This window comes from Uloborus diversus, chromosome 3 (genome assembly GCF_026930045.1).
Source record: "Uloborus diversus isolate 005 chromosome 3, Udiv.v.3.1, whole genome shotgun sequence".
NCBI lineage: Eukaryota > Metazoa > Arthropoda > Arachnida > Araneae > Uloboridae > Uloborus > Uloborus diversus.
Genome location: NC_072733.1, coordinates 192,958,463 through 192,976,553, shown reverse-complemented (window position 1 = coordinate 192,976,553; position 18,091 = coordinate 192,958,463). Strand labels below are relative to the sequence as shown.

Below are 18,091 nucleotides of genomic sequence, written 5' to 3'. Positions count from 1 at the left end.
TTACTACATACTGTACGTATCGTGTTGTTTTATTTCATCAATCATTCTTTTTGTGCATTTTAACTATTTTATGTCGAATAAAACAGCTTTTTAATTTTTTTAAACACAGTAAAAGTTGAGTTCTTTATGTAAGAAACTGTAATGTATAGTTGAGGAATGCTTTAAAGCAGTTTGAGGGGTGCTTACAAATGTCTAAAAAATTTGGTATGTTACTAAAAGAAGTTTATGAATACGTTTTTCCACAACGCGAAATTTTGACTTACGCGAGGTGTCTTGGAACGCATCCCTCGAGTAAGTCGGGACTCGACTGTATCACCAAGTGTTTCCCAAATTATAGTACTTGAGTTTGCATTGAAATTAACATTGATTTCCCCCCAAAAAGGTGCAAAAGACCCCCTTTGGAACATCCCAATGCAACCAAAAAGGGAGGTGCACAATTAGACCCCACTAGGAGTCTACATACCAAATTTCAACTTTCTAGGACATACCGTTCTTGAGTTATGCGACATACATACATACGTACATCACGAGAAAACTCGTAAATTACTCGGGGATCGTCAAAATGGATATTTTGGGTGTCTATACGTTCTTAGGCATATAACCACGTGTGGTCAGGTTGAAAAAAAAATTCAACATTCATTCTGGGGCGAGCAAAATGGAAATTAAGGTGGATTTTTTAGAGAAATTTTTTCCACTAATACAATACTTCCTTTTTCGTAAAAGGATAAAAAGAGAGGTAAAATTTGGTGCAACTAGATCAGGGTTTGGTTGTTATTTTAGTTACCACTTCGATAGGTTGCATGAATACACTATTTTTGGTCGGGGAACACTTCTTAAAAGACAACGAAACATTCTTGATGAGAAAACACTAAAAAACATTTATTTAGTAAGAACAGGTAATTGCTAAAAAAATTGATAACATTTAAAATGTAGCCGTGAACATCACCAATCAACACATCGCTCTATACGTGCAAGGAGGAACTGACTGACAATTCAATGGTGGCTGTTTATCTGCCCATTGCTTAGTGAAAGTGGAAGTTAAAGTTCGTATTCTTGGTAGAAGCTTAAGTTCATATTTCTGCAAAAAGTTAAAGTTTATAATTTTGAGTTCACCACAGTACTCTCCCCTAAGTGCCAAGGGCACTGAGGGCTACGAATATCTTGGGTAGAATCTTGCTTGTCGTCCAGAGCGAGTTATTGTAACAGGAGCTTTAGGTTGTTGGAAGAGTTGAACAGACTGATGAGCTGGATCTGGTGGTGGATGTCGAGGTGGACGATCTGGTTCATGGTTGAGAAGAAAGGTGGGCTTGAGTCGGTCAATATTGATTACGGAAGGTTTACCGTTGATGTTTAGAGTGAAGGTCTTGTCTGTACGTTGCATTACCAGGTCGGGTCCATTATATTGAGGTTGAAGAGATTTTTTAACACCGTCAAAACGCACATATATGTGGGTGGCTTTACTTAGAGAAGAATGAATCATTACTGATCTTTTTTTGTCGTGGGAAGCAGTAGGAGTAGGTTTTAACGACTGCCTGTATTGACAAAACTGTAGTAAAATGTTGCTGGGTTCAATATTAATTGTTGGTTCCTCTAAGTACTCTGCTGTTAATCGGAGAGGCACACCATAAACCAGCTCTGTGCAGGTGCATTGAAGCTCTTCCTTTACTGTCGCTTGCATTCCTAATAGAACCAGTGGCAGAGCATGAGTCCATTTGTCTTTATGGCAGCAGAGTCCTTGTTTAAGTGTTCTATGGAAGCGGTTAATCAACCCATTCCCAAAAGGGTAGTAGGGTGATGTGCACGTCTGTTGAACTTCCAGGAGCTTGTTAAGTACAGAGAACAGGTTGCTCTGGAACTGCTGGCCTTGTTTGGTTGTCATCATGGAGGGCACTCAGAGTCTGGCAATCCAATGAAAAAGAAATGCGTTTGCGACAGTCACTGCGGTCATGTCGACTATAGGGATGGCTTCGGGCCATCTGGTATATCTGTCGATACAGGAGAGCAAGTACTGGTAACCATCAGATAGTGGAAGGGGGCCAACGATGTCTAGGTGGACATGTTGGAACCGTTGGCGAGGTAACTGGAACTGTTGGACTGAGCTGTGCGTGTGTTTGATCACTTTCGACTTCTGGCACTGCAGACATGTTTTAGCCCACTCAAAAATGTCCTTTGACATACTTGGCCATACAAATCGTGATTTGATTAACTTTTTGGTGGCACGAATTCCAGTGTGGGAAAAGTTATGCAAAACATTGAAGACTAGCTTGTGGTGGTCTTTTGGCACAAATGGTCGTATCTCTCCTGTAGCTACACAGCAGTAGATTTTCTGGGATGGAGTTTGATTCATGGGTTGGAAACGGATGGATGTATTTTCAGATAAATGAATTTTCCGGAGTTCTGGGTTGGTATTTTGTGCATTGGAAATTTCCACCAAGTACACTAAAGAACTGCAAATACTATTTATCCTGGATAACAGGCTTGGAGTAATCGCCGGTTACGTAATCGTAATCTGCGTAATCTATTACATTTTTGTGTAATCATAATCATAATCTGGCAATGAGACACTCTTGCTTTATCTCTTGCATAATCTTGTAATCGTAATTTTAATCAACTATTTCTTGCATTAATCGTAACTGTAATCTAAATTTCAATAATCGTAATTTGGACTTGTAATTGTGTTATCCTGACTTTCTGCAAGTGAAAACTTATTAGCTGAGATTCTAGAATGGTATAAAGGAGATGGGATCTGGACAAAGGAGAAGATAAGACTGTTTTGAAAAAGTTACACATATGCCTTTTGGTGTTTTTTTTTTTTTTTTTACTTTCATTCACAGAAGATGTGTCACCAAAACTGCCTTCCAAAAAAAAGAAACTGTTCACATTTTTGGAAAAACCTGCCCACACTTTCAAAAGTGATAATTCTTTCATAAAAGAGAAAATTGAAAGCAAACTAAAAGCTTACAAAACCAATGCACCAAATGGGTACGATATTGATCCCCTAAAATACTGGGGATCAATCATTCATGTGTACCCATTGTTTAGTAAAATTGAACCTTTGTGAATCATCTGCTCCAGTTGAGCGTTTGTTCGACATTGCTGTAAATTTTTTCACTTCTCAGAGAATGAAAGCAGATAGTTTTGAAGCATTGGTGCTATTGGAATGCAATAAATGATTATTTTTAATGCAGCATTGATTTTTGAACATTTACTTTCATATCACTTATTTATACTATCTGAATGTATTTTAATACTATGCACGTTTTAAAAATCCTGCATAAAAAAAAAGTTTGTTTTTCTCAATAATTGGGCTGAATTAAATAGTATTATGTTGAATTGTAGAGAATAGAATGTAGAAATATAGCACATAAATTTTAGAAACCGTAACCTCTAAAATTTTGCTTGTAAGCCAAATAACAATGAATATTTAAATTGTACAATAGGGTGGAGTGAAAAAAATGAATTTTTGATTTTTGGAAACGGGTACCTTTCAATTACTGTGTATAAGGCTTAGTAACAAATCTGAAATATTTCATTCTTACGACCTCATCTTGAGTCTGCACAATTAACTTAAAATTTTGAAAATTTTGATTTTTTTTAGATTTTTCAATTTTTTTTCAAGTATTAGAAATGAAAAAAAAATATGACAGGTGGGAATTAAATGGCAGAACAAGGCCTGGAATGTACAAAGAGTTTTTTAAAAGCATTTTAGATTATGGTTTCATTCTGCGCATTTCCTCTAAAGTTCATCAATTTTCCAAAATGTCCAATCTTTTCAACATTTTTATACAATTTAAATTTTCTTTTCAATATTCATTTAAATTGTATTCAAAATTTTTCTTAATCCTTTTGTTATTAACCCACAATGTGCAACTCTTTGGTAGCTCATGTAGATCTACCCAGGACTCGCCACAAGAAGATGGTTGCTCTTTGCGTCCCACCCGTACCCTCCCTTCCTCACAACCGATAAGAAGAGCACACATTTACATTTCTTAGATTCGTCTTCAATAGTTAAATTGTTTCTTTGTGTGGTAGATTGGCTGGATATTTCTTTCAAACAGCCTTGTTTTTACTAAGCTTAATCTTTTCTTGTGGTCACAGAGAAATTTGGGAGAGGCAGTGACCCTTTGACAGCTCTTTCAACCGCTTGAGTGAGTGATGGAAGCTCAAAAAGAGTGCATTCAAAAGTCATATCTAATTTCTTGGCTTCCAGTAATCTCTTTAAATCCAATGTTGTCAAATGACGTGTAAAAGGCAATTCTGTATCTTTCTCATCACGCCAAGAAATCATATCATTGTATTTTTGGGATCTGAAGCATTCTAACTTGTTTGCTGATTTGTTTTCTAGATTGAACGTTGATTATACAACTTAAAGCCATAGTTTCTTTATCTGATCTCTCTTATCAACTAACATGGATAACAGCATGTTTTCAGGGTGAGCAAAGATGCAATGTTTAAGATGGATTTGAATACAATTTTCTGATTTTCTGCAGAGAGATAAGTGCAACTCTTTATTGTCTCCTACAAGTTTCTAGCTCCACTAGTAACTTTTGGCTTGCACTTAATCCTGAATTAGCCACCAGCAGTATACACTTTTACAATAAAAGTAGCGAGCTCTTTTAACCCTTAACCCAAAAATGTTCCAAAAGTGGAACATGATATTTAACTAAAATTTTTCTCAAGAAATATTGTTTAAATGAACAAGTTTTTATCAATACATTTACGTCTTACTTTGAAGTATTTTTTGAAGTGATATTTGGTTGTTTATATATTTTCGACTTTTTATTGCGATTTTTTAAAAATGTGTTTTTCTAGTTTTCTGCAGCTTTTTTTCATAAAATTTACCAAAAATAGGCTTTTTCAGAAAATGGGATGCTATTTAATTTATTCATAAAAAATACTTCAATGTATGATTTTAAAATGCTTTCAGAAATGTACAATAATATTTGCAAAAGGTATGCCCCTTCAAAATAGCATGTTCCAAGTTTGGAACATTGGCGCTTCAGGGAGTCGAACTTCCGAGAAGCGAGTCGCTTGACTCTAAGGGATAAATTTCAAGTTTCATAAAATATGATTATTTCATCTTTTCGTTTTGAATGTACTCCTATGTAGATGTTTGCAAAATCAAGAAAGTTTATACTTTAAAAAGGTTTCCATGTCTTTGAATATGTTGGAACTCGCATAAAAATTAAATTTTTTTCCTCATTGGTTCAGTTATTGTATACTGTTCGGCCACTAATCTCAAAAGTTCTGGATATGAACTTGATTGATGTACCTTTCTGAAGTTCTTTCAAAACTTTAACTTTTTTGGAAATAGTGATAAGAACATGTTTTTTATTCACACCAATGGACGATTGGTCTTTATTTTCTTCCATACCATATGGAGTAGGGATGTTACTCAAAATTTGAGTGTTACTAAAAATGTAAAGCAATATAAATGTGAGAAGTATAAAACAAATGATGTATATCATAAAACATGCGAAAAGCAAGCAAACCAAAACAACAAGCCAAGTTGATGTTTGTTGCCAATCGCGGAAAACTAATTCCTGTTTGCTTTGCTGTTTAGTCAATTGCAAACTTCAAATTTGCTTTTTTATCGTACTTAGATCATCCATTTCATATTTTAAAAATAATTTTAATGCAATAAGTACATGTTTTTTATTATTTAAATCTTTTAAACAGCAAAAGATAAACTTATTACTTTTTTGCTAATTTTCTGTGTGAAAATTTGCAATTTCTTAGCTGCAAAATTCATTTTACATCCAAGAAGTTGCACAGGGTCATAGGTCTTGTGATTTGTACATCAGCAGTTTAGCGGTCTTCTACTGTACTGTCAATTTAAAAAAAAAGCAAAAATGAAGATGTACACAGAATATTTTTCAAAGGAAAAAAACCCTTTCAGAAAAGGGTGTGTGAGGAATAGAAATCTTTTTTGTTTCTCCTATAAAATATCTAAAAAACGGATTTAGCTGGTTTTGATACTAAACAACAGCAGTATTTCTAATGAACAAACTGACTGCTCAAGAAAGAACATACAAAACCTACAAATTATATTCTGGTAATAGAGAACATGAGTGTATATCAAGCCATAATTGAATATTACTGAATGTGTAACACATACTGTTTTTTGCTTCACTTCGTCTTGTTTAGGAGAAGCGTTGAAATTTGATTTAGAAGTGCGCATTTTCATTCCAACTAAAAATACAAGAGTATTGATTTATAGCATTTTTGAATTTTAAAATTAAACAAAAATTTAATTGAAATATTTGTCTAACACATACATACCAAATGCATCATTAGTCATAGAGTTTTCATCGTCATCTTCATCATCATCATCAATAGCATCCAGTAAAGGAGTGAATGCATACCTATATAGAAAATAAAGCAATTTCTTTTCAATTAAATGCAGGGACCGCGTTAAGCATTTGCCAATGCACCAAATGCGATTAAATCGTAAATTCGGCGAAAAAAATTCGAATTTGGCAAACTAATTGGAGAACAGAAAGTTCCCCGAAATTTCAATAGAAAAAAAATATTTCCCTTCAGACGTCAATCTAGATAAAAGTTAGGTCCATTTACAAACTTCGGACCCTTCACAAAATTCTGACCCTTAAAAACCGATCTTTCATAAAACTCCCAGATACCAGTCACTGAAAGTTGTTTTATCCTTTGATCATCTAGCCACTCCGAGCAGAATGAGGTGCGTGTTAGCATCGGAATTGGATTAAGGACCACATTTGCCTCTCGCTGATTGGAGGGACATCAAATGCGCAGTGTGGCTACCAAGTAGAAATTGTTGGCGGGTGCCTTGTTGTATGGCATGTCTGTTTCATTGTGTTCGATGACTTTAACATCGAACTAAGATAGAGATGCAGTCTTTACTTTATTAAAAACTTTTATTTCTACTCTCAAATTTATTAAAGAATGATAAATATCACTTTAAGTTGTTTTTAGCCATTTTTTTCTTTTTACTGTACTAGTATGAATAATCATGTTTCTTGGCCATTTTATAAATTTCGAACAGAAAGTGCATGCAGAGCGAGTGAAATCAGATACTGCTGCTCGATTAAATCCTTTCTTCTTTCATAACAAGCTTCAAGTATCATTTATTATTATTTTTCTAAAGGTAAAAGAATTTAGTTTTGTTTTGAAAAAATACATAAGATTTGTCGTTAAACTCCTTAATTTGCATTTTTTCTCCTCAAAATTCCTAAAAACAGACAAAAATTTCTGGATTGACCCCTACTCTTATCCGCAAAAAATTGTCAAAAATTAAGTTACACTCCACTCTCTGATTAAATATTTCTGCAGACAAAAATACATTAAAATGAGTAAATTAGTATTTGACTAAAACTTTTGAAATTTGGCTAACACTTTCAAAATTTGGCTAATTTACTGGCTAACAATTTGAAATCCATAGCGCAGTCCCTGAAATGAAATGTGTCAGAAGTAAACAATAAGTTTTGCAGTTAAAAAAAAGCCCTCTGTTCCGCTTGGAAAATAAAAAAATTGTAAAGCAAATTAAATTTTGAAACAGTTTTTCATCTCTCCATCTTTCATCTTCCAAGCTTTTAAATGAAAATTTCTATTCACAGTTAAAAAAAATACTATATTGCTCTTGAAGATAGCAGAAGTGCAGGATAATTCACTTTCTTTTGATTGTGCTACATATTTGTGAATAACAATATATATATTATTTTGTTTACTTATATAAGTGCTTTAATCATCATTGTAGTTAATATTTATTCTGAAGTGCAAATATACAGACATATTCTGAATATTAGTTTCAAAATTTCTGAAATAATCTTGTAACGTCAAAAACTGTATATAATGCAAAAGTTCTAGTCACAAGGTAAGTCTTATAATGGTTTTCTACTGTACTGAATATTTAGCAAGGGCATATTTTCAAATAATATCATATTGCACAAACCTGACTTCCTTGCTGTAGTTGTATATACTAAACAAATAAAATATATCATGCAAAAATTTCTTTACAAATTTACATGAAAAAGAAAACGAAGATGCATATGCAATAATTAAAATTTAAATCATTAGTTCTATTCAACTTACATCATTAAACAAACATTTAACTATGAACTTTTCTTTTGCTATGCTTCTGATTAAAATGACAGACACTTTTTTTTAATACACTTAACTTTTTCAATTAGTTTAACAGGGACCATTATATCTTGTGAATTATAGTACAACCAGCACAACAGTTTTAGCAGATAAATATTAAACTTAGGTTTATTTAAACATCCACAGCTGATAGCTTTCTTGTGGGCGGAAAAAAATAGCAGTTATGTTTAAAAACCAGAGTTTTTTTTTTTTTTTAGACTGTTGCTATGAACTGTTGCAAATAAAATAATATGAAAAGTACATACATGGCAACTTCCAAACCTCATACACAAAACACAGAAGGTTACAAAAAAATAAGTCATTTTAGCATTAATGTATGTTTTCAGGTAAAGATGGAATAAGTATTTAAAACAGGTTGGGGATTCTTATCATTATTTAACAAGTAATAACATCATTGTTCTGAAAAAGAAATTTCTATGATTTTACAAGTATTAAATTTCATAATGTTAATTTAAGAAAAATAATTTCTTGAAAATTAGTCAATCTGTTTATAAAATAAAATTTTCTTGTAGACATTCATCAAAAATATTATACATTATTGCTAATTTTATGTGGCTCATAATTGTCTTTCAACCTTCAAATGAGCATACTACTCATGATCTGCAGCAAGGATTCACTACAGGGATACAGGCACTACAAGGATTCTTAAAATATAAGGAACACATCATATTCCCCCCCCCCCCCACTTTTTTTTGTTATTGAACTACCAACTTTATTCGAATTCTAATAAGCAGCAATTTTTTTTAATACACTAAACTTCAAAAATATTGTTAAATTCAATATGTGTATGAAATCATAAACAGATCTATCATTTTTAGTTCAGAGACATCAAAAGAAAAAAAAAACATCCAGCAGACAACATCTAGAATCCAGGCCCTGCCACTAACTTAAATTTTGACATCTTGAATTCAAATTATGTTTTTTGCAATCACAAATTGCTATAAGACCCTACTAATTAGGTTTCTTGTTTCTACAAATGGTTCCTATTGCAATCATTAATTGCAAAAACATAATTTGAATCCAAGATGTCCAAATTCTGATTAATGCCACAAGGGTTGGATGCTTAGGGCTGGATGCTGGATGTTGAGAAGAAAATGAGGATATCTGCATTTTTTAGTTCAAATCTTTCGTGATTACTGATATAATTTGTGATATTGACAATTTTTGTTTGCAGTATTACTACTGAAAACTTCAAATATTTTTGGGCCATTTCAGAGAAAATAAAAAACAGAATAAAAGTCAACTATGCTGGAAAATGGAAAATCAGAAGATTTCTTCTTCTGGTCAAAAGATTGAGAGAACAATGAGTAAAGGAAAAGTTGAGAGGTACGATTAGCTAAGAAAATGATTGATATTTTGAACTAATAAAATAATCGTAACTGTTTAAGTTTTGGAACATCAGTTATAAGCACTGATTTCAGAACTTCTTTTTTTTTCTTGAGACTTGATATTGTATGGTAGGCCATTATCTTCGAGATGGTTGGTTGGCGTCATGTCCATAATAAAGACATATTGATTAATGGGCAATTTAGGGATTCTCAACTTACTTTATCAAATATATTCCTTTTTGTGAACCATTAGCTGTGCATACACAGAAAAAGAAAACACTTCAATTTACTTAAATAGCTAGTATGAACACAGCACTTGCTTTTTTTTAATATGAAGTTCATCAATGTTTTTTCTAGCTTGCTTATATATATATATATATATATATATATATATATATATATATATATATATATATATATATATATATATATATATATATATATATATATATATATATATATATACAGTTGGCTCTCTGTTTAATGACTTTCAAGGGACCACAAAAAACGTCCTTAAGTAGAAAGTGTCCTTAAATAGAACGTTTTTAACACTATAGTGGACCATCTAGACCATGAAGAGCCGTCGTTAAATAGAGAAAGTCATTAAATAGAGTGTCGTTAAACAGAGAGCCAACTGTATATACATACAGTCAGACCTTGATATAGGATCACCCACTTATAAGGTCACCCCGCATATAAGGTCACTTTTCTAAAGTCCCGGCTCACTGAATAGGAATTCTATGTCATGTATTATCGGATTGTTCATTGTTTGCACAATTAACAAAATTACTTCTTTGACATAAAATTTGCCTCTATTTTCAAACACTAAAAGTAGGTTTTTTTTTGTGAACAAGGTATTTTTTTATTTATTTATTTATTTTTTAATGAATAAAATAATTGGAATTTAGCTGGGCCATTGTTTATAGTTACTTCTAGTAGGTAACACTTTCATGTAAGAATAAAAAAAAAGATAAACAAAAGGTTTTGATACTGAAAAATATTTTAGTTCAAAATTTACACTTTCTGGAGAATGACCCATATTTGATAAATACCCTTCATGTGTCACATTTACTAAGCTCATATCCCTGATAGCATATTCATCTTTAAGAATGACGAGGTTTCAGTTGCTCCTATTGGTATTATGTATGGTTCCTGCCTCTCTGGCTATTTTATTGGCTGTTTCATTTCTATCAAATCTTACTCTCACTGGTATCTACAACAAAATAAGTCTTTCCTGAGTGAGGCTTATGGGGGTGCCTCAAAGGCAGATTTAGTCACCATAAGTCATTTTGCTTTACTTTTCAAGAGTGGGTACTCATTCAGGGACTCATTGATTGCAAATAGTTCACATGTAAAGTTGGACTCTAGATATCTCACTCATAACAAAAATATTTTTTTTAGTTGTTAATGGGCAGCCAAGTTAATGCTAAAAGGGTTCCGCATAAGTGATTGCAATTATTTCTTACAGATCAGCAATAATGTAAAACTAACAGACTCAATAAATTGTGCGGTTACATGCAACATGCTATTTTAAAGAAAGACAACATAATATTACCTTTGATTATTATTAGTTGGTCTCCAAAGAATAATTATGGCAAAAAGTATTATGGAAAACAGTAAGTGCCAATAAGCTTCATCAACCCATAACTCCTTCCAATCCTGGGAAAAAATTCTTTATGAATATTTATATTATATGTACATTATATGACTAAAAGTGATGGGACACTTTCAAAAATTCATTTTTACGAATTTCTCGAGAAATAAGAGACTAATTGCTCTGTAATGTTTTTCACATAAAAGGTAAACTCAAGCTATCATTTTCCAATAAAAATTGAATCTGCTATTCATTTAGGGCACCAGCAACAAATTTAGAAAACAAAAAAAGATTTCTGATCATCCTATATTGTAAACAGCTGGGAATAAATCAGAAATTTCAGAAATAAATTAACAAAATTGAAAAAGTTATTTTTATATTTTCGTGAAAGTATCTCTTTTACCCACAGAGATGTTAGGACTCGATCAATGCATCAGCGCCAATGGTTCAATTTAAGCCATTGACATCGGCGGCCCATGCTAACTTGGAGAAAACATCGGCCCATCAGGCCTTGGAAAATATCTTAATGCCGATGTATCACCGATGTTTTTCAAAAAACAAAGGGAAAAAGCTAACTTTTATTAATCTATTTTTTACATCATAATTGAAAGTAAGTACAGCATAGGGCCTGAAATAGGGCAGCAACGGAACCAACACCAGTTTTGAACTGAGGAAATATGTCGTGTTTCAGATCAGTACCGAAATTTGACAACATGGCAGACATTTATCAAACACTCACTTTGATGAGAGTTTTCAGAATTCAATGCTCTTTCATTGAAATAATTAGTCTGTATTAGCATGTTGGTGGAGCAGTTTAGTACAAAAAACGAGGCTCAAATTTGGGGGAACAACCAATGTCGCGGGACAAAATTTCCAAAAATTTTCCTTTCTGAACAGAAATCACAAACCTCGATCGATATTTCCCCGATTATAGCGTATGCCCTTTTATCTTAACACTAAACAAATAAATACTCGCCTATTCTGACATATGATCTGGCCCTTAATTGAAGAATCTAACTGCAGTAAATGTTCAATCATAAAAATATTGCGGGAAATGCTCTATTCAGGGTTTGTATACAGATCAAAATCCCTAAAAAGTTTTTTTTCTTCCTCGCTTTTCAGGCTTAAAAAGAACAGTTTTTTTCATGGAAATCCTTATTTATATTTTTATTGCTAGTTGCCTAAAAAATGGTAGCATGCTCTGATTTTACTTCCATGGTAGATTTAAAAAAACCTTTTTTTAGAACAGAAAAATGAAAAACAATGAAATTTCCCTAAATTTTATATTTAACTTTCCCCTGACTATATTGGTTTGAACAAATTAAGAAAATCATTTTTCCACAGCTATTAAGGTGAGCAACTAAAGAAAGCAAAATGAAGAAATTTAATGAATTCTAAATATTATATTGAACGTTAAAAAATGTTCAAAAACTAACATAAATGGTTTTATTCTTTCAAGCCAATTATATCTCTCAAATAACTGTAAATCATTTAGCCAAAAATAACTATTCGCTATTAATGATGTTTAACAATATGTAGCATACTCAGTAAATTTATTCACATTCAGTATACTGAAAAAAAAAAGCTCTGCACTTGGTGTCACAGCTGTTGTGTTATAGTGCGTATATGGAACTGGTTTTTATGCTGTAATGTATATTAATTATGGAGATAATCCTAAGTGAAAATTTCATTTGAAACTTTGATTTATTGTTATTATTATTTAATATCCAGTTTGCCTTTAAAATAAGATAGAAAGCATTTGGGGAAGGAATAGGATTTGGCACATTAATTAGGGCAATTTTCTGATAATAAAATTCCAAATACAAAATTTCAGGAAATATTTGATGATGTTGAAAAGGGGAGGGGGCCCTTTAACTGAAATTAAAAAACAAATAAATGAAGTCATGCAAAGAAGTTTAAGAAAACCTTTTGTACTGTTGGAGGAGAAAAGGTTCAGGGGGTGCCCTTGACCTACGATTGTAGGTAGCAAAAGCAGAGAGGGAGCAATTTTCAAAAATTAAAGGTCTGAAAATGCAGTTTTAGAGGAACTTGGACGATATTAGTAGAACTCTCCATCCACAAGAATTTTTTCAAAATAAAACTTTAAAAATGCAATTATAAGCTGTTTTGGCAGTGTTTAAGAAAGGGATTGAGTTCAACGATTGTCCCGTAGCAATATTTCAAAATAGAATCTTCTAAACGCAATTTTAGTTGGTATCAGAAGATGTTGGAGGTTGGTAAAAAGGGTGGGGAGAACAAGTGGCCATTAATTTTTCAAAATTGAACTGCTAAAATAATTGGGAATATTTTAGATTTTTACCCTTTAATACACTGCTCGACATTGAAAATGCAACACCAAAGGAGGAGTGTTCAGAAATTTATGTAAATTTTAGAGTAGAGGTACATCATTGAGTTATGTAAATGATGTGAAATGCGCAGCTCTCTGACGCCATTCTGTCCAAACGAAGTAAGTGTGGTAATGAACGTGAAGTAAGATATAAGGGAAGGAACTTGCAGAATGGGCAATTTTCGTGTCGTTATTTCTGACAAGAGAATTATCGAAGAAATTTTGTTTTTGTCTTGGAAGATACGTGTAACATGAGAGAATGCCAGGCTGATGTCAACGAAGGCACTTCCAGCAAATAGACGATTTTATGAGGGGTATGGTGATCGGACTGAGGAGGGGAGGTTTGTCCGTACGTCAAATCGCAGCTGATACCCACATGGATGCGAGCACAGTGCATCGGCTGTGCCGAAGATGGTTGGAACAACGAAATGTGGCAAGATTAAGGGGTCGTCACAGTACCTTTCAAACATTCTTTTTAAATTTAAGTAAATTTTATATTTTTTTGAAACCATAACATGCATATTTATTTCTTAATCAATAATTATTTTTCAAAATTTAAAAAATTGCATACTTTTTTTAAAAATTCAAAAAATTGAAGAAAATTTGAATTTTTTGAAATCCCTAAGGCTTTTTTATTTTTGCACTAATTATTTTTTTTTTTTTTTTTTGCTAAACGATCACTATAATCATCTCTAAAAATCTGTGCATTCAATTGCTTATGAATTTATTAGAAAATTTTCTGTGATTAATTATGTAAAAAATCAAAGTTTTTTTTTTTTAATGGTTTTTAAAGGTTTAACATGCTCTAAACATTTGAGTAATTTATAAAATGCTTATCCAATGCACAGTTTTGTAAAATATGTTATCCCAATTGTAAAAAGTATTACTTTAAAGCTGTATCTTTAATAGAAAAAAATCCTTAGGGATTCTAATGACATGAAAACACAAAAATACCATCATCGAGAAAAAGCAGTTTGAAGTTTCTCTTTTGCATAAGAACACATAGCGAGCTTGGCCTAAAACCACTCATAACTTTTTTAATATTCGAACTAAAGCAATGAAACTTTTTCCCTGTGTTCAGAATGGTTTATAGATTTGAAATAAGGAATAAAAATTTTTTTGATCGTTTCATCATTTTTGAGGTACTGTAAGGGGTGCAGGGGCAGCCAGAGTGACATCAGAACGCGTGGATCGACGCATCCACAGACACGCTGTAGCAGACCTGCAAGTCACTTGTTCCTCGATTCTGCAGCAGGTGCAAGATACCCTGAATGTTCCAGTGTCAACCATAACCATTTCCCGTTGTTTGGTTGCGTGTGGTCTGCAATCACGGTGTCCGCTAAGACTGCCATTGACCCCACAGCGTAGACAGCAACATTTAGTATGGTGCCCAACTAGAGCGACGTGAATGACAGAATGGTGAAATGTCGTGTCCTCAGATGAATCCCACTTCTGTTTATCTAGTGATAGTCGCCGCATACGTGTGTGACGTCGACGTGGAGACAGATCTAATCCGGCAGTAACTGTAGAAGGTCCCACCGCACGACAACGTGGCAAAATGGTTTGGGGCGCAATTACCTACAATTCCATACCACCTCAAGTTCGTATTCAGGGCACTATGACGGCCCAACGATACTTGGATAATGTGCTGCGGCCGGTGGCAATCCCTTACCTTCAAGGGCTACCTAATGCAATTTTTCAGCAAGATAATGCCCGACCACACAGTGCTCACATCTGCCAACATGCTCCCCAAGGCACGCAGATGCTTCCCTGGCCACTATATTCTCCCGACCTGTCATCAATCAAACATGTGTGGGATGTGATTGGACGTCGTTTGCAGACTCTGTCCCTGCCTCGTTCAGAAGACGAACTGTGGCAAATGGTTGAAAGGGAATGGAGAGCCATCCCTCTGGACACCATCCGCACCCTTATTGACTCTATGACTAGATGTGTTTCTTCGTGTATCGCTGTCCACGGTGGTCCTATATTCTACTGAGCCGAAGCTGTTTTCGCTCTGTATTCTGCCTATCATTTTGAAATTATTATCATTTATTATTCCTTGCTGTCTCTGTCTTTTTTCCAAATTTCATCACTTTCTGACCACTCCTTCTTGGTGTTGCATTTTCAATGTCGAGCAGTGTATGTAGAAATGCAATAAATCATTAGTAAAAGTTTCGTTTTACTTCTGTTTTAACCTTTGAACATTTAACTGCTAGTGTACTGGTGTGACTTTTTCATTACAACTCTTTAAATTCCTCTCTCTTTTATCTTTTCTGTTAGAGACATATTTTGCAAACCTAGGAGAAACGATGTACTGGGTCTGAAGTAAATCTCGAAAGATTTGTGGGAAAATTATCAAAAGTGTTAAAGTTCAACGGCCTAGGGGCACGTGTTATTATTGACTGATCGAGTTCAAATTTCGCACACGTTACTTTTTATTATAGTGTCACAAAACTAGGGGGCGTCACTTGTTGAATTCCGAAAAAAAATTTTTCCCATATAAATAAGGACCACCCTAATATATATATATATATATATATATATATGTGTGTGTGTGTGTGTGTGTGTGTATATACATACATACATACAGTATAACTTTGATTTAACAATACTCGATTTAACCATTTCCTCAATTTAATGATACATTTTACTGGTCTGGATTTAACTGCATTGAATGTATATGCTTCTTGATTTAACGATGTCCTTGATTGAGTGACAATTTTTTCCAGACACTTGACAATCGTAAAATTGAAGTTGCACTGAAATATATATATATATATATATATATATATATATATATATATATATATATATATATATATATATATATATATATATATATATATATAACAGTGGCAGACCAAAAAACGGCAGCACTTGCAAAAATTTACATTTTAAAGAATTTCTCAAGAAACATGAGAACAATTGCTATGTAACTTATGTCACATAATAGGTATGTATCAGCAGACATGTTTCATTAAAAATTAAATCACCCATGCATTGGGGGAGCAACAAGTTAAAAAAACCAAAAGCTTTAAATTTCAGCAACTTAAACTTAACTCACATTATACCAGTAGCAGATAGACAGTACTTACTTATGGACACAGGAAAAAAAGGATTATTTTAGTTGTAGAAATTTGTACATAGAATGCATATAAAATAAATAATTGCTTACTGTTATGCAATTAACTAATCTGTGTGCATGAATAGACCAAGTCATGAAAGCAATTGATCCTGCAAGAAAGAAATATAACAAATAATGTATATATATATATATATATATATATATATATACATATATATATATATACATGAGGAAATGACATATATTCAAAACATACTGACAAACCTACCAACAACAGATAACAGCAAGGTATTTGTAAAATGCCGGTACAACTGAAGCTTGACAATGTTTCTCCTCAGTCGCAATGTTCGAATTGTTTGAACTAGACTACTAAAAATTTAAAAAATGTTAAGAAAACTTGATTTTAAACAAAGTAACTCCTTATGAAAAAAAAAGAGATAACACACTGGAAAAATCATTGGCGCACAATTCTGATTTGCGTAAAATAATATTTTACAAATTTTTATATTTCATTTTATTTTTCATTTACGTTGATTGGCACAAATAAATGACTCTTGGCTTAATGCAAGACATTACATAAAAAAGAAAAGTTCTTTCATACTTAAATATTACAATATTACATATTGTAACAAAAAATTACAATCTGATTGTTGATTAATGTGAATTATTAACACATAAGTCAGAACTATTTATTAAACATCAATAGAACCTGGAAAGGTTATGCATTTAAATGAGGCATTTGGAACTAATTTGAATCTTGGGGGGAAATTAACTCAGTATTTCAAAAATTTTAAAACTACTCCTGAAAAATTCTTTTTATTATATTTTTTTAGCTCAAAAAATATTACTATTTTATTTTTTATTTATTTATTTTATTATTATTATTTTTTTTTTTTGAATTGCACATAAAAAAAGAAAATATTATTGAAGAATAGGACTTGGTGCTTTAACTGCAGTATTTGTTTTTATTGTGTAGTTATTGCGGTTACGCTTTTTTACAAAACAATACAATCTTTTGCTTTACATTTTGAATACCTGATGTTAACAGAAGTATCAAAGTGCTTCCAATTTGAAAATGCCAAACTCTATATTACTAGATATTATTCTGCAGTTATAACATATCTAATAACTGGCAATCACTATGAATTTATGAAGTATTACATTGAATGTGTGTATACGAGTACATGCATCTATTCTTTTGAGGAGCTAAAAGCACCGAAAAATTTAACAGGGGTGAAGTTACGTTGTGTACACATCATATTGCTTTCATCATTTAACAGATAGGTCAATTTTTACATTTGCTCATGTTAATGCCTTTAAAGCGTCACTCTATTTTAAATAACCTATTGTAAAAAGAATCAACAGAATATTTAAATGGAATCAAATTACTGATCTATTAGCTTTCACGAGAAATGTGTTTGGTAAAACCCTTCCCGAAATAAATAAAAGTCTGGTTATGGCTCTGATCTATATATAAAGAGTACAATTTTGATTTAACAATACCCGATTTTACGATTTCCACCACTTAATGATACATTTCACTGGTCCAGATTTTACTGCATTGAATGTCTTTGCTCCTCAATTTAACAATATCCTTGATT

General features: G+C 32.6%; 1 protein-coding gene across 1 annotated transcript in view; it reads right to left on the bottom strand.

Annotated features, from left to right (window-relative positions):
- Positions 1-18,091, bottom strand: part of LOC129218482 (transmembrane protein 87A-like) — a 102,288-nt gene that overhangs the window by 3,023 nt on the left and 81,174 nt on the right. Inside the window, exons 16-20 of the mRNA XM_054852766.1 lie at positions 16,759-16,856; positions 16,581-16,639; positions 11,020-11,123; positions 6,283-6,365; positions 6,119-6,192 (exon numbers count right to left, since the gene is read on the bottom strand). Coding sequence (XP_054708741.1) covers positions 6,119-6,192; positions 6,283-6,365; positions 11,020-11,123; positions 16,581-16,639; positions 16,759-16,856 — 418 coding nt within the window. The remainder of the gene's footprint in view (positions 1-6,118; positions 6,193-6,282; positions 6,366-11,019; positions 11,124-16,580; positions 16,640-16,758; positions 16,857-18,091) is intronic.